Genomic DNA, 22,564 nt, shown 5'->3' with positions numbered 1-22,564 from the left:
CAATTTTTTCTCTCTTTTTTTTTGGTGCAAACCGACAATTTCTTTTGTTGTTAATCGGAATTCCAATATGCAGTTTATCAGTACACACTATTGCCGCTATAAATTATGTATATCAAGTAAAATCAACATTAATGATATGAGATTTCTTGCACTTTCCAAAATAAAAAATTACTACTATAATGCATTAATGTTTAAGTTATTAAGGTCATAAAGTTATATATTCTAGAGAAAAAATTTGTTTCAAAAAATTTATTTTTTTAATATTTTTCAATGCATGTTTTATTAACTAATTGCAAATTTTAAAAAATTAATTGTATTTATTGGATTTTTATTGGCTTAAAATTATAGAAAAAGATAATCACAAAAAATTATGCTCATTTAATGTGTTTTATTAAAATATGTGAAAAATTTAAAATATGTAACATTTTGAAATGGATGGGGTATGTACTAGTACTAAATAAAACACTAAGTAAAAACTGTAATGCAAAGATAACAAATCACGTTTAAATGTTTCATTTAGCAGTACTTTCGTACAATCAATCATATAATTAGTCATAATTAAAAATAATTAGTCGTCATATACAAATGCATATGTACGTTACTATTTAAATACAAGCACAATAGTTAATTTATTGTTACAATAGACAAAAGATCACATGGATTGTGATTGGTTTAAGAATTAAGATACTCTTAACGTGATCGTTTTAGGCATAAATAAAGTTTTGTAACGCATGCATGCCGTGCCGTTTATAAACAAACAAATCGGCAAACAAACAAATCGGCTTGATTGAGAAAGCTGGCTTATTCATGTTTACTAATTGCCACGAAGTGTTGAATATATACATGCCAACAACTCTGAAAATCAAACGTTACAAAACTAATTGCAAGGATGTTTCTCAAAAGAAAATAACATATGCAATTATTAGAGATTATTCAATGTAAGAAACGTTTCTTTTCAATTTTTATCAACATAAACAACTGCGCGTTATATTTCTTTATGTGGTAGGAAACGTTTTGTATTAATAAACATCATTTCGATGTAAATACATCTTTGAATGAAGATAATTTCATTTACGTTTTGAGTATTGAACATTGATTAGGCTGCGATTAAATTATTTTTTTGGTTTAGTAAGGATATAAAACCGTTTAAAACAAATTATAACGGCTTAGTTAATCCCAACAGAGCAAGAGAAAATCAAGAAACTTTATTTAATAAACCGGGGTCTAACCAGTTAAATCAAACCAGACAAAGAATCTACAGAACAAGAGAAAGTGTCCTAAGCAACGACCGAACCGCCTTCCATGTTTCTTTCATATCTCAACCTCTAGGCACTCTACCAGCTTCTACATCTTCTTCTTCTCTCCTCATACTCGGATTATCCACCAAATGTAAACCCATAAACCCTCCGTCTTCCTCTTCACCGTTACCTCCCTGAGCCACTCCATTCTCTGCTGCTTGCGCTTGCGCTCGTGCCGCCTCCAACACTTGGAAGTAAGCATATGGCCCCCACGCTTCAAAAACATATCAAAAAATTTCATCCTAAATTCACAACAAGCCTGTAAATGGAATCCTCAATTCTTTTTGTTTACCTTCGGTGTGATAAGGTGGTGGAAAGAATTGAAGATAACAGAACGTAGACACCACGAGACCTGTAGAATATAGTATAAGTTTGTATGATGTTCAAAGGGAAACAAGTTTTGAGTAGAGAGTGAAAACAAGCAAACCTAGCAAGCCTCCTGCAAAGACGTCTTGCCAGTGATGCCAATAGTCATCCACACGGGATATACCAACAAGAGCCGCAACTAGCAAAGGGAGTATAACAATGCATAGCTTCGCAACGTGGCCTTTACCGTCAAACGCTTGAATCTTCCCTGATAAATACAGCGACAAGAATCCTAGACCCGCAAAAGACCCTACAAAAGGCCAAAACAAACAATCTTTTTGTCAAAAATTCTGAAGAAAAAGTAATAATAAACATTAGGCTTTGTGTTGTCTTACAAGAGGTGTGTCCGCTTGGGAAGCTTTTGTGCCCTTCCCTTATGACACTTTTATCACCATGGCATATCACATCTCCAAGGGTATCGTAAACCTGAGAAGCAAAAAAAAAACAAAACTCAAGAGACAGAACATGAACTAAAAAACACACAATAGTAAAAAAAAAAAAAACACTTACAGCTTTGCCATCAGGAAAACAACGCCAGAAGAAGTCAGGGCGTGGTCTACCAACTGCGTTCTTTATCGAATCTGTAAGCACTGCCGTCACCAGAACAGAGTATAACAGACCTAGCACCGCGTGGTGAAGATCGTATACGTCTCTTCTACGGAAGTAGATAGATATGAAGATCACCAATGGCAGCAGCATTGCATAGACCTGTCATTTTAGAAGAAATAAATGGTTTTTATATTGTGAAAAATGTGAGAGGTTGAGTTCATGGAAGGGTTACTTACCGGGACAGACCAGATTGGTACGGTGTTACTCTTTAGAGGGTAGCTTAGATCAGTCATCATGTCTTTACCGACAAAGCGGTAAAACGGGTGGATTATGAGGAGGATACACTCGAGGACAACGAGTAGTACGAGTATGATCCAGTCGTGCATGTGGGTCCTTGCGAGTGTCATTCCATGGGACCTCACAGTGTGCGCGCCTAGCTGTGCCTCCCTCATCTTGTGCTGCTTGGAGACATTAAAATATGACATTAATAGCATAATCTTCCATTTTTTTCTCTATGTTTTGAAGCGGTCATAGAGATGGAAAAACAAACAATCTAAGCAAGAAAGGTACGTGCAGTGTGTGAAAATAGCAACATGGACTCGCTACAAAATCTACTTGTAGCATAACTGAGCTACGTAAAAAGAAGTGTTGTCTTGAATTAAATTCATCAACAAGGACGTTTTGACATGGACAAGACCAAGAGACAAATACAATAAGAGGTACCTCTTTACTAAAAGGTTCTATGAGTGGAATGTCAGATGGTGAGACCCAATTATCAGCAGTCACAGAAATCTCAGGTTCCCGGTTTGTGACAGCCTAAGATCATCCCAGGAATCACAAACTCTTCCGTGTAAAAAGTTTTGCAAGGGAAAGACAAAGAGAACCACCCCCAAATATTCAAGAAACAAGATTTTTAAGACAATTAACATTCCTGAGCATGTGTACTTTAACTCAACTGAAACAAAGATATATCTACTTGATAATGCTTATGGAAGGTGACTTGGTTGTAGAGTCAGTTTATACAAGTGGTATTATTAAAGACTATGATTGTCTTGAATCAACCTATCTAATCACTAAACCAGCTTGCATAAATTGCACAAAAATAACAGAAGCTTAGTACTAAGAAAACTTAACAAAACTACCAATTCCACTGACAACGTTCTTTAACGACTTGGTGATTCTACAATTCAACTGATCATTATCTGTTATAGTGTTATATGATCACAAAGTCATTATTGCCATAAATAAATGGTTTTCTTCTGATCTGAAAAAAGTCTTTCTTCTACGTTAACCACCTTAATACAATAACTATTCCAATGTTCAAGCTGGAAACTAAAGTTTACAAGAAACCCACCAAAATATATAAAGAAATCTAAACACAGAACCACAAGTCTGGAACCAAAAGTCATTGACTCGATACTATTGCAAACCTATAGCAAGAATCGATAAAAAAAAGAAAAAAAAAAAGGGGTAACTTCACCTAAATTAATGGGTAGAAACCTAAAACACACATTTGAAGGAACGTATCAATTTGAAGTGAGAAACCCACCAATTTAAAAACCTTTCCCAAAAATCACTAGCAAGAATCAACAAACCTGAAAAAGCCCACCAAAATTCAGAAAACGCGGAAAAGGCATCGTAGCAGTTTAAAAAGCCACAGAAATTAGTTAGCTGAAGAAGAAGAGGAAAAATAAAAAAGAAGATCTAGCTGGAGAAAAAAGGACAGGAACTGATAGTAATTGAAGGAGCCATACACAGTGACTCTTGTGGGGACAATCATAATCTACACAAGTGGGAGAAAAATAAATACTTGTATATGTCTGTCTACACAACAACAAAAAAAACACATGTGAAAGGAACAACCTTTATTCCCCCTCCATGGATATGATGCAAAAGAAAGATGTTTTTTAACTGAAACGAAAATTACCGGACTCTGTTCGTCTTCGTGTGTAAAAAAAAAAAAGCAGAGAAAAGGAGGAGTTTTTTTTACCTGATGCTGATCGATTCGTTGCTTTGATGCTGATGAAGAAAACGTGGGTTAGTGACAAAGGTGTATTCCCCTAGTTATATAGTTCCGTGGCGGATGAAACAGAGAAAGCACGCGTTTTGATGCATTGATGGTGAATGAATACAATTGTATGTACACAATTGTATGTACACTGTTTAGGTCACTGATTGGGTTCCAATTATGTCAAGTTTAGGCCTTTAATTTTCTTCAGCTGTTATGTTTTTTTGAATTTTTGAATGTTTTCTATTTTCTTCTTATTATTCTCTTTTGGTGCTTTTCTTGTTTTTGGATTAAAAACATCTTCAGCAACCTCACCTAACCTTAACCTTACAGGTGTAAAGAATGAAGAGCTGCCTCTGAATGTAAACTAGTCATTGTCTCTAAAACAAAAATAACTAAAACCGTTTGTCAGAGACACTCACGTGACGAATACGAATAGCTTAACAAGGTTGAAACTTTGAACACACAAACGGGCATTCTCACTCTGCTTTGTTGTCATCTTCTTGTAAGAGAGGGTCTCTAAGAGAGCCAAACATCCAATCCATCCATATGGTGTAATGACCATAGTTATGCTTGTACGTGGTGTGGTGTATCGTATGGTACCCTGCACCCATCACAGGCCAAATGTTGCCGTGGATGCAGTCATGTATGTTCGCTGTCCATATCGCTTCCATGAACAAGAGACCTAGATGGGTTGTGAAATGAATCGGCACTATGAACAGAGCTACCACATGCGGTACTGCCTGAAGTATCCCGTCTAGTGGATGAAACGCAAGCCCTGAAAGAAAACCAAAAACTGGTAAGAAACTGAATGCTACCAAATCTTTGCCATATGACTAAAGCATTAAAGACATTATATATATATATATATATATACTTACCGGCAAAGGGAGAGAGTGTGTTCTGCTTGTTGTAGATATGATGGGTGGCATGGAGATACTTGTAGAGAGGCTTAATGTCATGAAGCTCTCTGTGCATCCAATAAATACCAAACTCGACTAGAACAAGGTAGACAGCGATGGAAACAAAGTAGAGGAACCAGCTGACTTCGCCTATTCTAGAGTAACATTTGGTCCAACCACTTTCGATCATGTACTCGGATACAGTTGGAAGCAGAGTGTACCAAGGCATCGCCTTCATTGCCACAGATATTTGTAAAAGCATAGCCTTTCTTGTAGGAATGGCCTCTAATCACAAAGTAGATTATCAAAAAATAAAAAAGATTTCAAACTAAAACAAAACACTATACTTCTACAAATTTTATCACAGAAACTCTGCTATATTGTTAGCCTGAAAAAGTTTCATAGATCAAGCAGAACACACATTCATAATATCGAATGAAGTCAAGATTCAACGTAGACAACCATTGCAACTAGCAATTTAATTAGAGGTAATGTGAAGTATTATTGCCTAAGAACTTTTATATCAAGCCCAAAGATAGAGAGAATTGTAACCAAGCAAAGGTATATAACGCAAGCACAGAGCTAAAGAGTCTACTCTATCATAAACCTCATCAAGCAAGAGACATCATCAGAAGTAAAACACATAGTTCATCAGTTTCAACATAATTATTACAACTGAGTTCAAATTTCATCCATATATTCATTCAGACTTAAACTGAAAAATTAGCTATTGAGGTTTATTTTCATGACGAAGAAAGTGAACTACCAAACCAAAAACATGTAAAGTCTAACATGACATTCATCATTCAGATGCTAAGTATTAGAAACAAAAATAAAACTTTCCTTTTTTTTCTGAAAAACTGACATGAACCAATCAGACCATGGCAGGATCGAACACTAAACTCCAAGATCGAGATCACCACAGGAAACTAATTCAAGAAGCTTTTAAAATCACCTCTGGGGAGATAAACGTTAAGTTTGAGGTAATAGATGTAGAAGCACCAGAGAAAGCCTGAGATGAAGTAGAGCAGTGTTCCAGCGAGGTAGTTCCGGAGCCATGTCTGGAGAAAATGAGGTAATGGATCCCACAGATTCGACGGCAAGAGGTGACTCAGAACAATGCGATTGTAAAACGAGGTTTCTTCCACAAACTGCATCAGATACTCACTGTCCACCGCCATTTCAACCCACCGTCCGATAATCGGTGCGGAAAACGAGAGAAGATTCGCCGGAGTGTTTTTTTTTTTTTTTTTTTTTCTGTACTTAACTTGTCCTGAAGTGGAACAAGTCAATTGAACTAAATGCATGCGTAAAAACTTTCACACTCGGGCTGTAATGCGTTGGCCCACTTTGACTTTATCGAAATAGCTTAATTCTTCCCAACGTTTATTGTATTTACAAATTGAACCTCGTACTTCTACATAGAGTCCGTAAACCCTCATTGTGTCTGCACGTGCGGTCCGAACGAATTAAAAGGCCTGGGACTCATTATATTCTAATGGGCAATAATTAATAGCCCAAATTATAAAGCCCAAACTAGTCCAGAACCAAATCGTTTCAATTATCAAACACACTTGAACTACCTTAAAACAAACTTCCAGTTTAGTAGATTATAAAACAATAACATGGATGTTTGTAACATTTGTTATTTGTGTGACCAATTCCATATGTATTCATCCGATGGAGATTGATTGATTTTTACAAACAAGGCTTTGATTTTTTCATAACCTACTTCAAATGCTCTAGATTTCGTAACAGGCTTTATGGGCGGCCTATGCAATATCTACTACATCACTCAAGAAATTTTATAAATATTTACCATTTATAAATTCTTATTACTCATTTATAACAATTTATAATAAATATTATTTTGTGAAAATGAGAATCTGTGGAACCAATATACACTAGCAGATCAAAACAAAGGATAATAATTCAGAGAAAACTCAATTGGTAAATATTGGAAATCTTCATAACCAAACATAGAGAGAAGATCTGAAACTATGAAATTATACGAAGAGCAGCAGCAAATGTAAATAATGTGCTTTTGATGACTAGTTTAATATAAGGAGCCGTTGTTTTAGATTTAATACTAAACTAGAGTTTGGTGTGTGGGTATGTTTTTCTATTTATATACATTTTTTTCATTTTGTTTATACATAACAAAATTATTTAAAAAAACTATAACTTAGTTTTGTATGTTGTGTAACCTTATTAGCAATGTTGGTGGATAATTTTTATTTGATTATTTTTGTATGAAAAATAATTAAAGATTTTATTTACAATCTATACATATACTGTATAATGTGTACACTTTGTACATTATGTAAAGTGGTAAATTAAAAACATTGCGAGAAAGGATAAAACAAATTTTGGTTAGTTAAGAAAATTTATTGGAATCAAAAGATCAATATCTTTATGGTTAGTGTAAGGTGGCGTTAAGCTAAGTTAAATTAATGGGAATGACATTGATTTTAGGAATATTTTCTGGAACAATAATGATATTGATTGTTGGTTGCAATCGGTTTATTTCAAAATAATTAATTCAATGATAGTTAATTATATTAAATTAATTAATTCAATGGCAGTCAATTGTAAATTTCCTCTTCACTGTTACCTCCCTGAGCCGCTCCATTATCTGCTGTTAGAATTGAGCTCGTGTCGCCTCCAACACTTGGAAGTAAGCATATGACCCCTAAGATCATGCCAAAACCTTTCACACTCAGTTGCGCTGTAATGTGTTGGCCCACTTACATTTTATCCATATATATGTGATTCTTCCCAAACTTGTATAATCTTTTCAAATTGAACCTTGTGAGAAGTTAGTAAACCCACACGTGCGGTCCCGAACGAATTAGAAGGCCTGGAACCTTATATATTCTAATGGACTATAATTAATGAATAAAGCCCAAATCGTTTCAATGCAACCAGAAAGAATTGGGTGTGTTTTGTACCACTCAGTCAATTATCAAACATACTTCTCCTTCAATTTTTTAAACTTTAAAACTACAAGCATTGTCGACCAAACAAAAAGCTACAAGCATAGAATATATGGTTTGGAAAAATACAATTAGATTAGCTAGTTGTCATAATGAGATTGAAATCGATGTGATTTGTTTTTTTTTTTTCTTTGCTGGTGAAACTCTTCTTTGCAGCGTATATTAGTATTGGGTAAAAATGAAGATTTCTTGGCTTAAATAGAATTTTTTTGATTAAAAAAAAGAGAGATAACATATCGGCTAGATTTTTTCCCCAGTTGATGATTATATTTTGGCTGTTTTATATATATAAAGACATAATTTGGAATTATCGTCAAAAATGAGAACGTTTTTAAATTTATTTTGGTATATATTTTGTCGGTTTATTACAAAAACGTGAGAGTGAGGAGTCATCGTGCAGTCCACGTGGACAGCTAGCAACCGGCCCACAAACCACGGACGACGTTCAATCCGTCGGCAAAACACGTGATTCCTATAAACCATCTGTCACTTTTCCACCTTCTCAAGCTAAACATCTCACCCCCCACACTTCTATTTAATTTCCCATTTAGACCCCACACTTTTAAAATTCGCAATCATACCCTCCTCTGTTTATAAATTTTAAAAATCCACGATTCAGGAACTTTGAGTCTTCTTCCATGGCCATTGGCGCTTAAGCTTGAGAATAAACTTATCTCCGAGAAACGAATTTTGAAACTTCGATTCGGAAATGGAGATCGCTACTGTCGTCAAGGCAAATGGCGGTTACGAAGCGGATCGACGACGACGGCTCCGCCGGTTGAGATGCTCCGTGAAGGACTACGCTTGGGGCAAAATCGGGTCGGATTCACTCGTTTACAGAGTCTACGCGGCGAATTCGGATCAACCAATCGATTCGACGCGTCCTTACGCGGAGCTTTGGATGGGGACTCACGAGTCAGGTCCGAGTTACTTGGAGGATGATGATGCTGATGGTGGCTCCGATGGCGTAACGCTGAGATCGTGGATTGCTGAAAACCCTGAGGCTCTTGGAGATAGGGTTTTGGAGAAATGGGGTTGCGATCTTCCCTTTCTCTTCAAGGTACATTGTTAAAGATCTCTGCTTTGTTACGATTTTGCAGAATCTGTACTGTTATGAGTTGAAGAAATGTGAGTTTGAACATTGTGAAATGTGATAGGTGTTGTCGGTGGGAAGGGCCTTGTCGATTCAGTCACATCCAGATAAGGTTTTGGCGAAGAAATTGCATAAAGCTCATCCTAATCTTTATAAAGATGATAATCACAAACCTGAGATGGCATTGGCTTATACTCAGTTCGAGGCTCTTTGTGGGTTTATACCTCTACAGGTATCATTGCTATCTATCAGTTATCACTATTTATATTTGTTTATCATTATAGCCAATGGCCCACTTAGCACATGTTATTTGGTCTGTCCTAATTTTAATGATAATTGAATGAGTTATTGTTAATAACTGTAACATCTCCTCCTCTACAGGCTACTGTTCTAAGAACGAGCCTAAGGTTTGAGATTAGATTTGATGAAGAGAGATCTTTAGGCTCGTTCATGGTGTTTAGGAACCAAATTGATTTGGAGAACTTTTCACTGTCTAGGCTTTTGTTTCGTATATGACTTTCCTCCTTTTGCCTGTATATATCTCAAAACAAGTACACATTACTGAAAGTTAGGAACTAAATTGATTTTGGAGAGTAATTCTATGAATTTGAGTTATTCAGTTTCCAAAACTCCAGGATAGCTTGTTTTTTTCAGGATCGTAGGATTTAATTTTGTTCTTGTGAAAAATTGCAGGAGCTTAAGAGTGTGATTCGTGCTATTCCTGAGATAGAAGAGCTTGTTGGGAGTGAAGAGGCAAACCAAGTCTTCTGCATCAGTGAACATGATGAGGAGAAAGTCAAATCTGCTGTCCGAACTATCTTCACCCTGCTAATGTCTGCAGGTCCCGACACAACAAAGCAAATCGTATCCAAACTGAAACACCGTCTGCATATGGAGAGTCAGGTCTTTTTTTTTTCTTCTATTGATTCCTTCACTTACAAATTATCTTGTGAAGTGCAACTGGCTAAATCCTTCCCCTGGGATTTATTGCAGGAACGCCATCTGACAGACAAGGAACGGCTTGTTTTGAAGCTAGAGAAGCAGTATCCAGATGACATTGGGGTCATCTCGGCATTCTTCTTCAACTACGTGAAGCTCAATCCTGGTGAAGCTTTGTACCTTGGTGCAAACGAGCCACATGCGTACTTATTTGGTGAGTGCATTGAGGTCATGGCCACTTCAGACAACGTAGTACGAGCTGGCCTCACTTCCAAGCCTCTGGATATTCAAACACTTTGTTCCATGCTCTCATACAAACTGGTAAACCTTTTAACTTAAAAAACCAAACTCAACGCACGCACCAAGACCTTTTACTGAGTTGTTATCATTTCTGAATTTTCAGGGCTTTCCTGAGATCCTAAAGGGATCAAGGATTCGACCATACATCACAAGATACCTCCCACCTTTCGAGGAGTTTGAGGTTGATCTCTGTGATCTTCCCTGTGGAGCCTCGACGGTGTTTCCCTCTGTTCCAGGCCCTTCTCTTCTGCTTGTGCTCCAAGGCGAAGGAAGAATGTCTACAGACGCTTCAGCAGATGAGATTTCGATGGGAGATGTTCTGTTTGTGCCTGCAGATACTGAGATTCACTTGAAGTCTTCATCTGACTTGAAGCTGTACAGAGCAGGAATTAACAGTAGGTTTTTGGATTCTCCATAGTTGAAACTACACACAAGCTACTGTTTATCAGTGAAGCTTTTCTTCAGTTATTGTAATATTATACAAACTGTGTCAATGCCCTTCTGTGACCAGAAATTCAATTTGTTTGTGAGATTCTTTATGATAAATGTTTCAGAAATTTTAATACTTTAATAGAAATTTCAGGAAGAGTGAAGTAACTTGTACTAGAAACAGAATCAAAAGCTCTCTAGCAGACAAAACAACAAAGAATGGAACAAACAATCATCTCTTCAAGCTTCTGCGACTGGGTACTCGAAAACTACATCTCTCCCTGTAAGTTTCCTGTAGACACCGACCATTGTCTCAAGCTTGTACTCAGTGTTGTTCCTCTCCTTAGGCTCCAAAAACACCTGCCGAAAAAAGAAACATGTTAAACTAAGAGCTTAACAGACAATGAAAGACCAAGCAAAATGTATCAGCTTTTTTTTTTTACCTTCATGATCTTGGTGCCATCAACACGGTATCTAGTACGCTTTCCAACAATCTCAGCAGGGTAAGCGACATCCTCAAGCATGGCTTCATGGACGGAGGTGAGAGTCCTGTTGCGTGGTCTCTGAACAGCTGAGCCCTTCTTAGGGGGACGCATGATTCTCCTGGTGGCAACAAAGATAACATCTTTGCCACTGAACTTCTTCTCTAGCTCTCTGACAAGACGAGGATGGATCTTGCGGAAGGCTTTCCTTAATCTGAAGGGAACGTAGATCACAATAGCCTTGCGGTTGCCAGAACAATCCATCTGACTGCACATGAAGGGAAAGGAAAAAAGAATAAACACTTACACAGCCAAGTTAAGATCATAGCAGCCTCTAGAAATGAGTACTTACACAGCTTGGTTAATGTAGAGATCTTTCAAGTCGCTTTTCAACTCCTGGTTGGTGTTTTCTAAGTCAAAGAAAGCCTGTGAATATGTAGAATCAATAACCAAACCAATAAAAATTAAAAAAACCAACAAAACACATTCACGAGATTAAGAAAGAAGAGAGAACCTGAGCAACTTCCTGTTCGAAGTCTGTTGGTGCCACACCCTTGTCCTTGTGGATCTTGTTCTGAGCAGAGAACATCTTGGCAGATTCTAAAACAGAAGACAGAATAAAATAAGGATAATCCAATCAACACTTTGATTGATAGCTATAAAGTAAAAGCTACACTTTGTGATCAATCCTAGTTCTCAATTGATTACAAAAGCTAACGTATTTTAAGCAGATCACTCTACTTGTAACACTAACCAGACTCTAAATGGATTATAGCTCTCACTAAAGCTAACCATCGTTCTCCAAACAGAGTGAGAAAACAACGATTGGACTCGAAAAGGCAGACATAACAATTGAGCTTCGTAGGGTAAATACATTGAAACGTACCAGAGAAACACGACGAAGAACCCTAGAAGGTGGTGCAAAGGTTTACTGCTTGGTGAAGCAATGGTTTAAGGGTTTATCACCCTCAATGGGCCGTTAATAGGGTTTCAATAAATGGGCCTTATATATCAGTTTTTCGGAGGCAGCCCAATATGTATATCATCAAAACGACCTTTTGTTTGGTTCCCCTGCGCGCGTGTTCGTAACCATATATCGTATAAAGTTTGATAAAAGTTTAAATTCTTATCTTGTTCGTTTTTTTTCTTTGGTCTTTTTCAGTTTTGAGTCCCAGTCAATACGTCTGTGCTCTTTGACCTTTTATATTTTCTATGGAATTAGTTTCTTATGGTCAATGCATTCGTTGGCTTCTTCTCTGTTTCTGAACATCCTTTTAAATACAATAATTCTCTCTGAGCTTTGAAATCATAAAAAAGCTACGAATTTTGTTCTCATCTTCGGTTGTGTGTTTCAATTGATGAAACAGGTTAGGCGTTCTTCTGGAGATAAAAGTGGTTCGAAGATGAATCATTGCAACCTTAAGCAGAACGCCTTCATGTCTCCCGAGGAATCCATAGGATTTGTTGTTCCTGTCTCTTGTAACTCTGTCGACACCGTTGTTTGTCCTAAGCCTCGTCGCGTTGGCATTCTCCTCAATAACGTTATTCGTCCGTATAGATTATTACATTCTAGGTAGGTTTTATAATGTCTCTTTCGTTTGTCTTTATGCCCACAAAGATCGTATTTATGTAAAACAAAATACTGATTTTTTTGCTTTGTTCTGGGGTTTAAACAGTCAATCAGGAGCAGCGGATGTATGTGATTCTAAAGCTGGGGCAGATCTTTTGGACATCATTCTTAGAAAGGTTTCTCTCTTTCTTCAACCTTGTGCGTTGTATATCAAGCAGTCACTTGTCTTCCTTTCTTTGGTTTTGTATCATTCTTCATTGATCTGTGTTTCTTTGTATTAACACCAAACGCTAGATTATATTATAGTTGCTTCAAGACGTTTATCCACATCCATGTATATAATGGCTTCATCAGAATGCACCTGTCTTCCTGTGTCTGAGTTATGATTGTTTGTTGTTCTTCCCTGTACATAATACTTTTACGAACCTTCTCCTTGTTTTGTTTTTATCAACTCGTAGCTATGTAGCATGTGTATGTAGATTGATCTTTAGTCAAATTATTTAATGGATTCACTAATAGATGTGTCATTATTATTCCGATCTGAACTTAATGATTCTCTTTTCTCTGTAGGATGAGACATTGTCCGCTGTAGTAGCTTCATCACCTCCATTTTTCCTCGGGTCTCCCCCGAGCAGAGCATCAAACCCGTTAGCTCAAGATGCGCGATTTGGAGACGAAAAACTCAACCCTATCTCACCCTCGCTCTCATCTCCATCTTCATCTTCATCTCGTGTCAAAGGAGGAGGTTGTGGTCGAGTGAAGTTTGGGATTATACAGGGAGCTGTAAGAGTTGAGGGATTCAATTGCTTAAACAGGGACTCATGCATACCTGCCACGGCTTAGAAGAAGGAACAGAGATTCACAAAGTGTACATAAAATCCAGAATCAAAACTCCATTTCGTTTTTGAAGTATGATATATATTGAAGATGAAGAGGGAAAGTAAGGTTAAAGATCAGTCAATATCACCAGCTAAGGCTTTTACCGCAGTTTTCTGTAACTTTGAGATCAATGATGCGTTTAACGCATAGATTTCAAGAATAATTAGAAAAATATGACAATACTGTTTTAATATATATGTAGTTGAATCCTGCCATAACTACGATGAAGGTCAAAGAGGTTTGGAATTTTGCTGTCTCCGTTTCTCAAGAGAATAACGATTTTATATTGGTTTGTCCACTAATTTAGAGAGTATTTGCAGTTTTGTTAAATTAATTGATAAAATATTAGAACGATGTACGTGTACCATGAAAAGAAGTTTAACATACATTAATACAAATATATAATGTGGTTATAATTTTAAAACAAATCTAAAGATCATAGGCTTCAATATATAGAGCGTTTACCAAAAAACTCAATATTTTTGTAGGGACACATAGATTTTGAGAAAAACTCAAAAAATATGGCAATACTATTTTAATACATAGTTGAATCCTGCAATAACATATGATGAAGGTCGAAGAGGTTTGGAACCTTTGTTGTCTCCGTTTTTCAAGAGAATATCGATTTTATAGTGCTTCGTCCAATGATTTAGGGAGTATTTGCAGTTTTGCTAAATTAATTGATAAAAAATTAGAACGATGTCCATGTACTATGAAAAAGAGTTTATCATACATTAATAGAAATGTATAATGTGGTTATAAATTTTAAAACAAATTTAAAGATTATAGGCTTCAATATATAGAGCATTTACCGAAAACTCAATATTTTCGTAGGGGTTAACACATAGATTTTGAGAAAAATTCAAAAAATATGACAATACTGTTTTAATACATAGTTGAATCCGCTAATAACATATGATGAAGTTCAAAGAGGTTCGGAACCTTTGTTGTCTCCGTTTCTCTAGGGAATAGCAATTTTATAGTGGTTCGTCCACTAATTTAGAAAGTATATGCATGTTTACTAAATTAATTGATAAAAATTACAACGATGTCCATGTACCACGAAATAGAGTTTATCATACATTAATACAAATTTATAATGTGGCTATAAATTTTAAAACAAATCTAAAGATTATAAGCTTCAATACATAGTTGAATCCTGTAATAACATATGATGAAACTCAAAGAAGTTTGGAACCTTTGTTGTTTCCGTTTCTCTAGGGAATAACAATTTTATAGTGGTTAGTCTAATGATTTAAAGAGTATTTGCAGTTCTGCTAAATTAATTGATTAAAAATTAGAACGATATCTATGTACCATGAAAAGGAGTTTATCATACATTAATACAAATGTATAATGTGGTTATAAATTTAAAAACAAATCTAAAGATTATAGGCTTCAATATATATAGCATTTACCGAAAACTCAATATTTTCGTAGGGGACACATAGATTTTGAAAAAAATTCAAAAAATATGAAAATACTGTTTTAATACATAGTTAAATCCGGTAATAACATATGATGAAGTTCAAAGAGGTTTGGAACCTTTGTTGTCTCCATTTCTCTAGGGGATATCAATTTTATAGTGGTTCATCCACTAATTTAGAAAGTATATGCAGTTTTACTAAATTAATTGATAAAAAATTAGATCAATGTACATGTACGATGAAAAGAAGTTTAGCATACATTAATTCAAATTTATAATGTGGTTATAAATTTTAAAACAAATTTAAAGGTTATAGGCTTCAATATATTGAGCATTTACCGAAAACTCATTATTTTCGTAGGGGTTAACACATAGATTTTGAGAAAAATTCAAAAAATATGAAAATACTGTTTTAATATATAGTTGAATCCTGTAATAACATATGATGAAGTTCAAAAAGGTTTTGAACCTTTGTTGTCTCCGTTTCTTTAGGGAATATCAATTTTATAGTGGTTCGTCCACTAATTTAGAAAGTATATGCAGTTTGACTAAATTAATTGATAAAAAATTAGAACGACGTCCATGTATCATGAAAAGGAGTTTAGCATACATTAATTCAAATTTATAATATGGTTATTAATTTTAAAACAAATCTAAAGATTATAGGCTTCAATATATAGAGCAATTACCGAAAACTCAATATTTTCGTAGGGGACACATAGATTTTGAAAAAATTCAAAAAATATGAAAATACTGTTTTAATACATAGTTGAATCCTGTAATAACATATTATAAAGTTCAAAGAGGTTTGAAACCTTTGTTGTCTCCGTTTCTCTAGGGAATATCAATTTTATAGTGGTTCATCCACTAATTTAGAAAGTATATGCAGTTTTACTAAATTAATTGATAAAAAATTAGAACGATGTCCATGTACCATGAAAAGGAGTTTAGCATACATTAATTCAAATTTATAATGTGGTTATAAATTTTAAAACAAATTTAAAGATTATAGGCTTCAATAAATAGAGCGTTTACCGAAAACTCAATATTTTCGTAGGGGTTAACACATAGATTTTGAGAAAATTTTGAAAAAATTTGAAAATATTGTTTTAATACATGGTTGAATCCTGTAATAACATATGATGAAGTTCAAAGAGGTTTGGAACCTTTGTTGTCTCCGTTTCTCTAGGGAATATCAATTTTATAGAGGTTCGTCCACTAATTTTGAAAGTATATGCAGTTTTACTAAATTAATTGATAAAAAATTAGAACGATGTCCATGTACCATGAAAAGGAGTTTAGCATACATTAATTAAAATTTATAATGTGGTTATAAATTTTAAAACAAATTTAAAGATTATAGGCTTCAATATATAGAGCATTTACCGAAAACTCATTATTTTCGTAGGGGTTAACACATAGATTTTGAGAAAAATTCAAAAAATATGAAAATATTGTTTTAATACATAGTTGAATCCTGTAATAACATATTATAAAGGTCAAAGAGGTTTGAAACCTTTGTTGTTTCCGTTTCTCTAGGGAATATCAATTTTATAGTGGTTCATCCACTAATTTTGAAAGTATATGAAGTTTTACTAAATTAATTGATAAAAAATTAGAACGATGTCCATGTACCATGAAAAGAAGTTTAGCATACATTAATTCAAATTTATAATGTGGTTATAAATTTTAAAACAAATTTAAAGATTTTAGGCTTCAATATATAGCGCATTTACCGAAAACTCATTATTTTCGTAGGGGTTAACACATAGATTTTGAGAAAAATTCAAAAATATGAAAATTTTGTTTTAATACATAGTTGAATCCTGTAATAACATATGATAAAGTTCAAAGAGGTTTGGAACCTTTGTTGTCTCCGTTTCTCTATCGCATATCAATTTTATAGAGGTTCGTCCACTAATTTTGAAAGTATATGCAGTTTTACTAAATTAATTGATAAAAAATTAGAACGATGTCCATGTACCATGAAAAGGAGTTTAGCATACATTAATTCAAATTTATAATGTGGTTATAAATTTTAAAACAAATTTAAAGATTATAGGCTTCAATATATAGAGCATTTACCGAAAACTCATTATTTTCGTAGGGGTTAACACATAGATTTTGAGAAAAATTCAAAAATATGAAAATATTGTTTTAATACATGGTTGAATCCTGTAATAACATATTATAAAGGTCAAAGAGGTTTGAAACCTTTGTTGTTTCCGTTTCTCTAGGGAATATCAATTTTATAGTGGTTCATCCACTAATTTTGAAAGTATATGAAGTTTTACTAAATTAATTGATAAAAAATTAGAACGATGTCCATGTACCATGAAAAGAAGTTTATCATACATTAATTCAAATTTATAATGTGGTTATAAATTTTAAAACAAATTTAAAGATTTTAGGCTTCAATATATAGCGCATTTACCGAAAACTCATTATTTTCGTAGGGGTTAACACATAGATTTTGAGAAAAATTCAAAAATATGAAAAATTTGTTTTAATACATAGTTGAATCCTGTAATAACATATGATAAAGTTCAAAGAGGTTTGGAACCTTTGTTGTCTCCGTTTCTCTATCGCATATCAATTTTATAGAGGTTCGTCCACTAATTTTGAAAGTATATGCAGTTTTACTAAATTAATTGATAAAAAATTAGAACGATGTCCATGTACCATGAAAAGGAGTTTAGCATACATTAATTAAAATTTATAATGTGGTTATAAATTTTAAAACAAATTTAAAGATTATAGGCTTCAATATATAGAGCATTTACCGAAAACTCATTATTTTCGTAGGGGTTAACACATAGATTTTGAGAAAAATTCAAAAAATATGAAAATATTGTTTTAATACATAGTTGAATCCTGTAATAACATATTATAAAGGTCAAAGAGGTTTGAAACCTTTGTTGTTTCCGTTTCTCTAGGGAATATCAATTTTATAGTGGTTCATCCACTAATTTTGAAAGTATATGAAGTTTTACTAAATTAATTGATAAAAAATTAGAACGATGTCCATGTACCATGAAAAGAGTTTAGCATACATTAATTCAAATTTATAATGTGGTTATAAATTTTAAAACAAATTTAAAGATTTTAGGCTTCAATATATAGCGCATTTACCGAAAACTCATTATTTTCGTAGGGGTTAACACATAGATTTTGAGAAAAATTCAAAAAATATGAAAATTTTGTTTTAATACATAGTTGAATCCTGTAATAACATATGATAAAGTTCAAAGAGGTTTGGAACCTTTGTTGTCTCCGTTTCTCTATCGCATATCAATTTTATAGAGGTTCGTCCACTAATTTTGAAAGTATATGCAGTTTTACTAAATTAATTGATAAAAATTAGAACGATGTCCATGTACCATGAAAAGGAGTTTAGCATACATTAATTAAAATTTATAATGTGGTTATAAATTTTAAAACAAATTTAAAGATTATAGGCTTCAATATATAGAGCATTTACCGAAAACTCATTATTTTCGTAGGGGTTAACACATAGATTTTGAGAAAAATTCAAAAAATATGAAAATATTGTTTTAATACATAGTTGAATCCTGTAATAACATATTATAAAGGTCAAAGAGGTTTGAAACCTTTGTTGTTTCCGTTTCTCTAGGGAATATCAATTTTATAGTGGTTCATCCACTAATTTTGAAAGTATATGAAGTTTTACTAAATTAATTGATAAAAAATTAGAACGATGTCCATGTACCATGAAAAGAAGTTTAGCATACATTAATTCAAATTTATAATGTGGTTATAAATTTTAAAACAAATTTAAAGATTTTAGGCTTCAATATATAGCGCATTTACCGAAAACTCATTATTTTCGTAGGGGTTAACACATAGATTTTGAGAAAAATTCAAAAAATATGAAAATTTTGTTTTAATACATAGTTGAATCCTGTAATAACATATGATAAAGTTCAAAGAGGTTTGGAACCTTTGTTGTCTCCGTTTCTCTATCGCATATCAATTTTATAGAGGTTCGTCCACTAATTTTGAAAGTATATGCAGTTTTACTAAATTAATTGATAAAAAATTAGAACGATGTCCATGTACCATGAAAAGGAGTTTAGCATACATTAATTAAAATTTATAATGTGGTTATAAATTTTAAAACAAATTTAAAGATTATAGGCTTCAATATATAGAGCATTTACCGAAAACTCATTATTTTCGTAGGGGTTAACACATAGATTTTGAGAAAAATTCAAAAAATATGAAAATATTGTTTTAATACATAGTTGAATCCTGTAATAACATATTATAAAGGTCAAAGAGGTTTGAAACTTTTGTTGTCTCCGTTTCTCTAGGGAATATCAATTTTATAGTGGTTCATCCACTAATTTAGAAAGTATATGCAGTTTTACTAAATTAATTGATAAAAAATTAGAACGATGTCCATGTACCATGAAAAGGAGTTTAACATACATTAATTCAAATTTATAATGTGGTTATAAATTTTAAAACAAATTTAAAGATTATAGGCTTCAATATATAGAGCATTTACCGAAAACTCATTATTTTCGTAGGGGTTAACACATAGATTTTGAGAAAAATTCAAAAATATGAAAATATTGTTTTAATACATGGTTGAATCCTGTAATAACATATTATAAAGTTCAAAGAGGTTTGAAACCTTTGTTGTCTCCGTTTCTCTAGGGAATATCAATTTTATAGTGGTTCATCCACTAATTTAGAAAGTATATGCAGTTTTACTAAATTAATTGATAAAAAATTAGAACGATGTCCATGTACCATGAAAAGGAGTTTAACATACATTAATTCAAATTTATAATGTGGTTATAAATTTTAAAACAAATTTAAAGATTATAGGCTTCAATATATAGAGCATTTACCGAAAACTCATTATTTTCGTAGGGGTTAACACATAGATTTTGAGAAAAATTCAAAAAATATGAAAATATTGTTTTAATACATAGTTGAATCCTGTAATAACATATTATAAAGGTCAAAGAGGTTTGAAACCTTTGTTGTCTCCGTTTCTCTAGGGAATATCAATTTTATAGTGGTTCATCCACTAATTTAGAAAGTATATGCAGTTTTACTAAATTAATTGATAAAAAATTAGAACGATGTCCATGTACCATGAAAAGGAGTTTAGCATACATTAATTCAAATTTATAATGTGGTTATAAATTTTAAAACAAATTTAAAGATTATAGGCTTCAATATATAGAGCATTTACCGAAAACTCATTATTTTCGTAGGGGTTAACACATAGATTTTGAGAAAAATTCAAAAAATATGAAAATATTGTTTTAATACATAGTTGAATCCTGTAATAACATATGATAAAGTTCAAAGAGGTTTGAACCTTTGTTGTCTCCGTTTCTCTAGGGAATATCAATTTTATAGTGGTTCGTCCACTAATTTAGAAAGTATATGCAGTTTTACTAAATTAATTGATAAAAAATTAGAACGATGTCCATGTACCATGAAAAGGAGTTTAGCATACATTAATTCAAATTTATAATGTGGTTATAAATTTTAAAACAAATTTAAAGATTATAGGCTTCAATATATAGAGCATTTACCGAAAACTCATTATTTTCGTAGGGGTTAACACATAGATTTTGAAAAAAATTCAAAAAATATGAAAATACTGTTTTAATACATAGTTGAATCCTGTAATAACATATTATAAAGTTCAAAGAGGTTTGAAACCTTTGTTGTCTCCGTTTCTCTAGGGAATATCAATTTTATAGTGGTTCATCCACTAATTTAGAAAGTATATGCAGTTTTACTAAATTAATTGATAAAAAATTAGAACGATGTCCATGTACCATGAAAAGGAGTTTAGCATACATTAATTCAAATTTATAATGTGGTTATAAATTTTAAAACAAATTTAAAGATTATAGGCTTCAATATATAGAGCATTTACCGAAAACTCATTATTTTCGTAGGGGTTAACACATAGATTTTGAGAAAATTTAAAAAATATGAAAATATTGTTTTAATACATAGTTGAATCCTGTAATAACATATGATAAAGTTCAAAGAGGTTTGGAACCTTTGTTGTCTCCGTTTCTCTAGGGAATATCAATTTTATAGAGGTTCGTCCACTAATTTGAAAGTATATGCAGTTTTACTAAATTAATTGATAAAAAATTAGAACGATGTCCATGTACCATGAAAAGGAGTTTAGCATACATTAATTCAAATTTATAATGTGGTTATAAATTTTAAAACAAATTTAAAGATTATAGGCTTCAATATATAGAGCATTTACCGAAAACTCATTATTTTCGTAGGGGTTAACACATAGATTTTGAGAAAAATTCAAAAATATGAAAATATTGTTTTAATACATAGTTGAATCCTGTAATAACATATTATAAAGGTCAAAGAGGTTTGAAACCTTTGTTGTTTCCGTTTCTCTAGGGAATATCAATTTTATAGTGGTTCATCCACTAATTTTGAAAGTATATGAAGTTTTACTAAATTAATTGATAAAAAATTAGAACGATGTCCATGTACCATGAAAAGGAGTTTAGCATACATTAATTCAAATTTATAATGTGGTTATAAATTTTAAAACAAATTTAAAGATTATAGGCTTCAATATATAGCGCATTTACCGAAAACTCATTATTTTCGTAGGGGTTAACACATAGATTTTGAGAAAAATTCAAAAAATATGAAAATTTGTTTTAATACATAGTTGAATCCTGTAATAACATATGATAAAGTTCAAAGAGGTTTGAAACCTTTGTTGTCTCCGTTTCTCTAGGGAATATCAATTTTATAGAGGTTCGTCCACTAATTTTGAAAGTATATGCAGTTTTACTAAATTAATTGATAAAAAATTAGAACGATGTCCATGTACCATGAAAAGGAGTTTAGCATACATTAATTCAAATTTATAATGTGGTTATAAATTTTAAAACAAATTTAAAGATTATAGGCTTCAATATATAGAGCATTTACCGAAAACTCATTATTTTCGTAGGGGTTAACACATAGATTTTGAGAAAAATTCAAAAAATATGAAAATATTGTTTTAATACATAGTTGAATCCTGTAATAACATATTATAAAGTTCAAAGAGGTTTGAAACCTTTGTTGTCTCCGTTTCTCTAGGGAATATCAATTTTATAGTGGTTCGTCCACTAATTTAGAAAGTATATGCAGTTTTACTAAATTAATTGATAAAAAATTAGAACGATGTCCATGTACCATGAAAAGGAGTTTAGCATACATTAATTCAAATTTATAATGTGGTTATAAATTTTAAAACAAATTTAAAGATTATAGGCTTCAATATATAGAGCATTTACCG

The 22,564-nt window shown here is 32.8% G+C and overlaps 5 protein-coding genes across 12 annotated transcripts; 2 read left to right on the top strand and 3 right to left on the bottom strand.

The window, feature by feature from the left end:
• Positions 1–1,189: 1,189 nt before the first annotated feature.
• On the bottom strand, positions 1,190–4,428 carry LOC106382859 (putative lipid phosphate phosphatase 3, chloroplastic). 8 transcript variants are annotated; one of them, XM_013822937.3, is made up of 8 exons: positions 4,204–4,276; positions 2,937–3,029; positions 2,450–2,671; positions 2,175–2,372; positions 2,000–2,090; positions 1,726–1,914; positions 1,591–1,650; positions 1,190–1,512 (listed from the first exon to the last, which is right to left on the bottom strand). In XM_013822937.3, exons 3-8 carry the CDS (start codon positions 2,663–2,665, stop codon positions 1,319–1,321), a joined length of 948 nt encoding a protein of 315 aa, XP_013678391.2. In that variant the 5' UTR covers positions 2,666–2,671; positions 2,937–3,029; positions 4,204–4,276; the 3' UTR covers positions 1,190–1,318. The 8 variants fall into 8 exon arrangements, with proteins under 8 accessions (XP_013678391.2, XP_048614263.1, XP_013678389.2 ...); XM_048758306.1 differs by lacking the exon at positions 4,204–4,276 and adding an exon at positions 3,809–4,104 and having other exon boundaries at positions 2,450–2,674; XM_013822935.3 differs by lacking the exon at positions 4,204–4,276 and adding an exon at positions 3,809–4,100.
• Positions 4,429–4,559: 131 nt separating this feature from the next.
• LOC106382858 (delta(7)-sterol-C5(6)-desaturase 1) lies at positions 4,560–6,406 on the bottom strand. Its single transcript, XM_013822934.3, has 3 exons — positions 6,079–6,406; positions 5,103–5,408; positions 4,560–4,999 (listed from the first exon to the last, which is right to left on the bottom strand). The coding sequence occupies exons 1-3, from the start codon at positions 6,302–6,304 to the stop codon at positions 4,701–4,703; spliced, it is 831 nt and encodes a 276-aa protein (XP_013678388.2). The 5' UTR covers positions 6,305–6,406; the 3' UTR covers positions 4,560–4,700.
• A 2,282-nt stretch (positions 6,407–8,688) lies between these two features.
• Positions 8,689–11,022, top strand: LOC125575642 (mannose-6-phosphate isomerase 1). Its single transcript, XM_048758301.1, has 5 exons — positions 8,689–9,179; positions 9,277–9,444; positions 9,906–10,115; positions 10,206–10,472; positions 10,555–11,022. The coding sequence occupies exons 1-5, from the start codon at positions 8,829–8,831 to the stop codon at positions 10,867–10,869; spliced, it is 1,311 nt and encodes a 436-aa protein (XP_048614258.1). The 5' UTR covers positions 8,689–8,828; the 3' UTR covers positions 10,870–11,022.
• On the bottom strand, positions 10,998–12,294 carry LOC125587569 (40S ribosomal protein S7-like). Its single transcript, XM_048758302.1, has 5 exons — positions 12,249–12,294; positions 11,877–11,962; positions 11,715–11,788; positions 11,324–11,630; positions 10,998–11,240 (listed from the first exon to the last, which is right to left on the bottom strand). The coding sequence occupies exons 2-5, from the start codon at positions 11,949–11,951 to the stop codon at positions 11,121–11,123; spliced, it is 576 nt and encodes a 191-aa protein (XP_048614259.1). The 5' UTR covers positions 11,952–11,962; positions 12,249–12,294; the 3' UTR covers positions 10,998–11,120.
• A 160-nt stretch (positions 12,295–12,454) lies between these two features.
• Positions 12,455–14,097, top strand: LOC125587570. The gene is made up of 3 exons (XM_048758303.1): positions 12,455–12,935; positions 13,039–13,108; positions 13,503–14,097. The coding sequence occupies exons 1-3, from the start codon at positions 12,721–12,723 to the stop codon at positions 13,773–13,775; spliced, it is 558 nt and encodes a 185-aa protein (XP_048614260.1). The 5' UTR covers positions 12,455–12,720; the 3' UTR covers positions 13,776–14,097.
• The last annotated feature ends 8,467 nt before the right edge of the window (positions 14,098–22,564 follow it).

Source organism: Brassica napus, chromosome C5 (assembly GCF_020379485.1).
Source record: "Brassica napus cultivar Da-Ae chromosome C5, Da-Ae, whole genome shotgun sequence".
Taxonomy (NCBI): Eukaryota; Viridiplantae; Streptophyta; class Magnoliopsida; order Brassicales; family Brassicaceae; genus Brassica; species Brassica napus.
The sequence above is the reverse complement of the archived record's forward strand: the minus strand, read 5'-3'. Positions and strand labels throughout refer to the sequence as shown.

Coding starts and splice junctions, on each gene's coding strand:
- LOC106382859 (XM_048758306.1), bottom strand. CDS start 3,850: ATGCCTTTTCCGCGTTTTCTGAATTTTGGTGGGCTTTTTCAG. Junction 1,651..1,725: donor CTTTGCAGGAGGCTTGCTAG/GTTTGCTTGTTT, acceptor TATATTCTACAG/GTCTCGTGGTGTCTACGTTC. Junction 1,513..1,590: donor ACCACCTTATCACACCGAAG/GTAAACAAAAAG, acceptor ATGTTTTTGAAG/CGTGGGGGCCATATGCTTAC.
- LOC106382858 (XM_013822934.3), bottom strand. CDS start 6,304: ATGGCGGTGGACAGTGAGTATCTGATGCAGTTTGTGGAAGAAACCTCG. Junction 5,409..6,078: donor TAACGTTTATCTCCCCAGAG/GTGATTTTAAAA, acceptor CTTTGTGATTAG/AGGCCATTCCTACAAGAAAG. Junction 5,000..5,102: donor CACACTCTCTCCCTTTGCCG/GTAAGTATATAT, acceptor GTTTTCTTTCAG/GGCTTGCGTTTCATCCACTA.
- LOC125575642 (XM_048758301.1), top strand. CDS start 8,829: ATGGAGATCGCTACTGTCGTCAAGGCAAATGGCGGTTACGAAGCGGAT. Junction 9,180..9,276: donor ATCTTCCCTTTCTCTTCAAG/GTACATTGTTAA, acceptor GAAATGTGATAG/GTGTTGTCGGTGGGAAGGGC. Junction 10,473..10,554: donor CCATGCTCTCATACAAACTG/GTAAACCTTTTA, acceptor CTGAATTTTCAG/GGCTTTCCTGAGATCCTAAA.
- LOC125587569 (XM_048758302.1), bottom strand. CDS start 11,951: ATGTTCTCTGCTCAGAACAAGATCCACAAGGACAAGGGTGTGGCACCA. Junction 11,631..11,714: donor CTCTACATTAACCAAGCTGT/GTAAGTACTCAT, acceptor CTTCATGTGCAG/TCAGATGGATTGTTCTGGCA. Junction 11,241..11,323: donor ATGGCACCAAGATCATGAAG/GTAAAAAAAAAA, acceptor TTTTTTCGGCAG/GTGTTTTTGGAGCCTAAGGA.
- LOC125587570 (XM_048758303.1), top strand. CDS start 12,721: ATGAAACAGGTTAGGCGTTCTTCTGGAGATAAAAGTGGTTCGAAGATG. Junction 12,936..13,038: donor TATAGATTATTACATTCTAG/GTAGGTTTTATA, acceptor GGGTTTAAACAG/TCAATCAGGAGCAGCGGATG. Junction 13,109..13,502: donor TGGACATCATTCTTAGAAAG/GTTTCTCTCTTT, acceptor TTTTCTCTGTAG/GATGAGACATTGTCCGCTGT.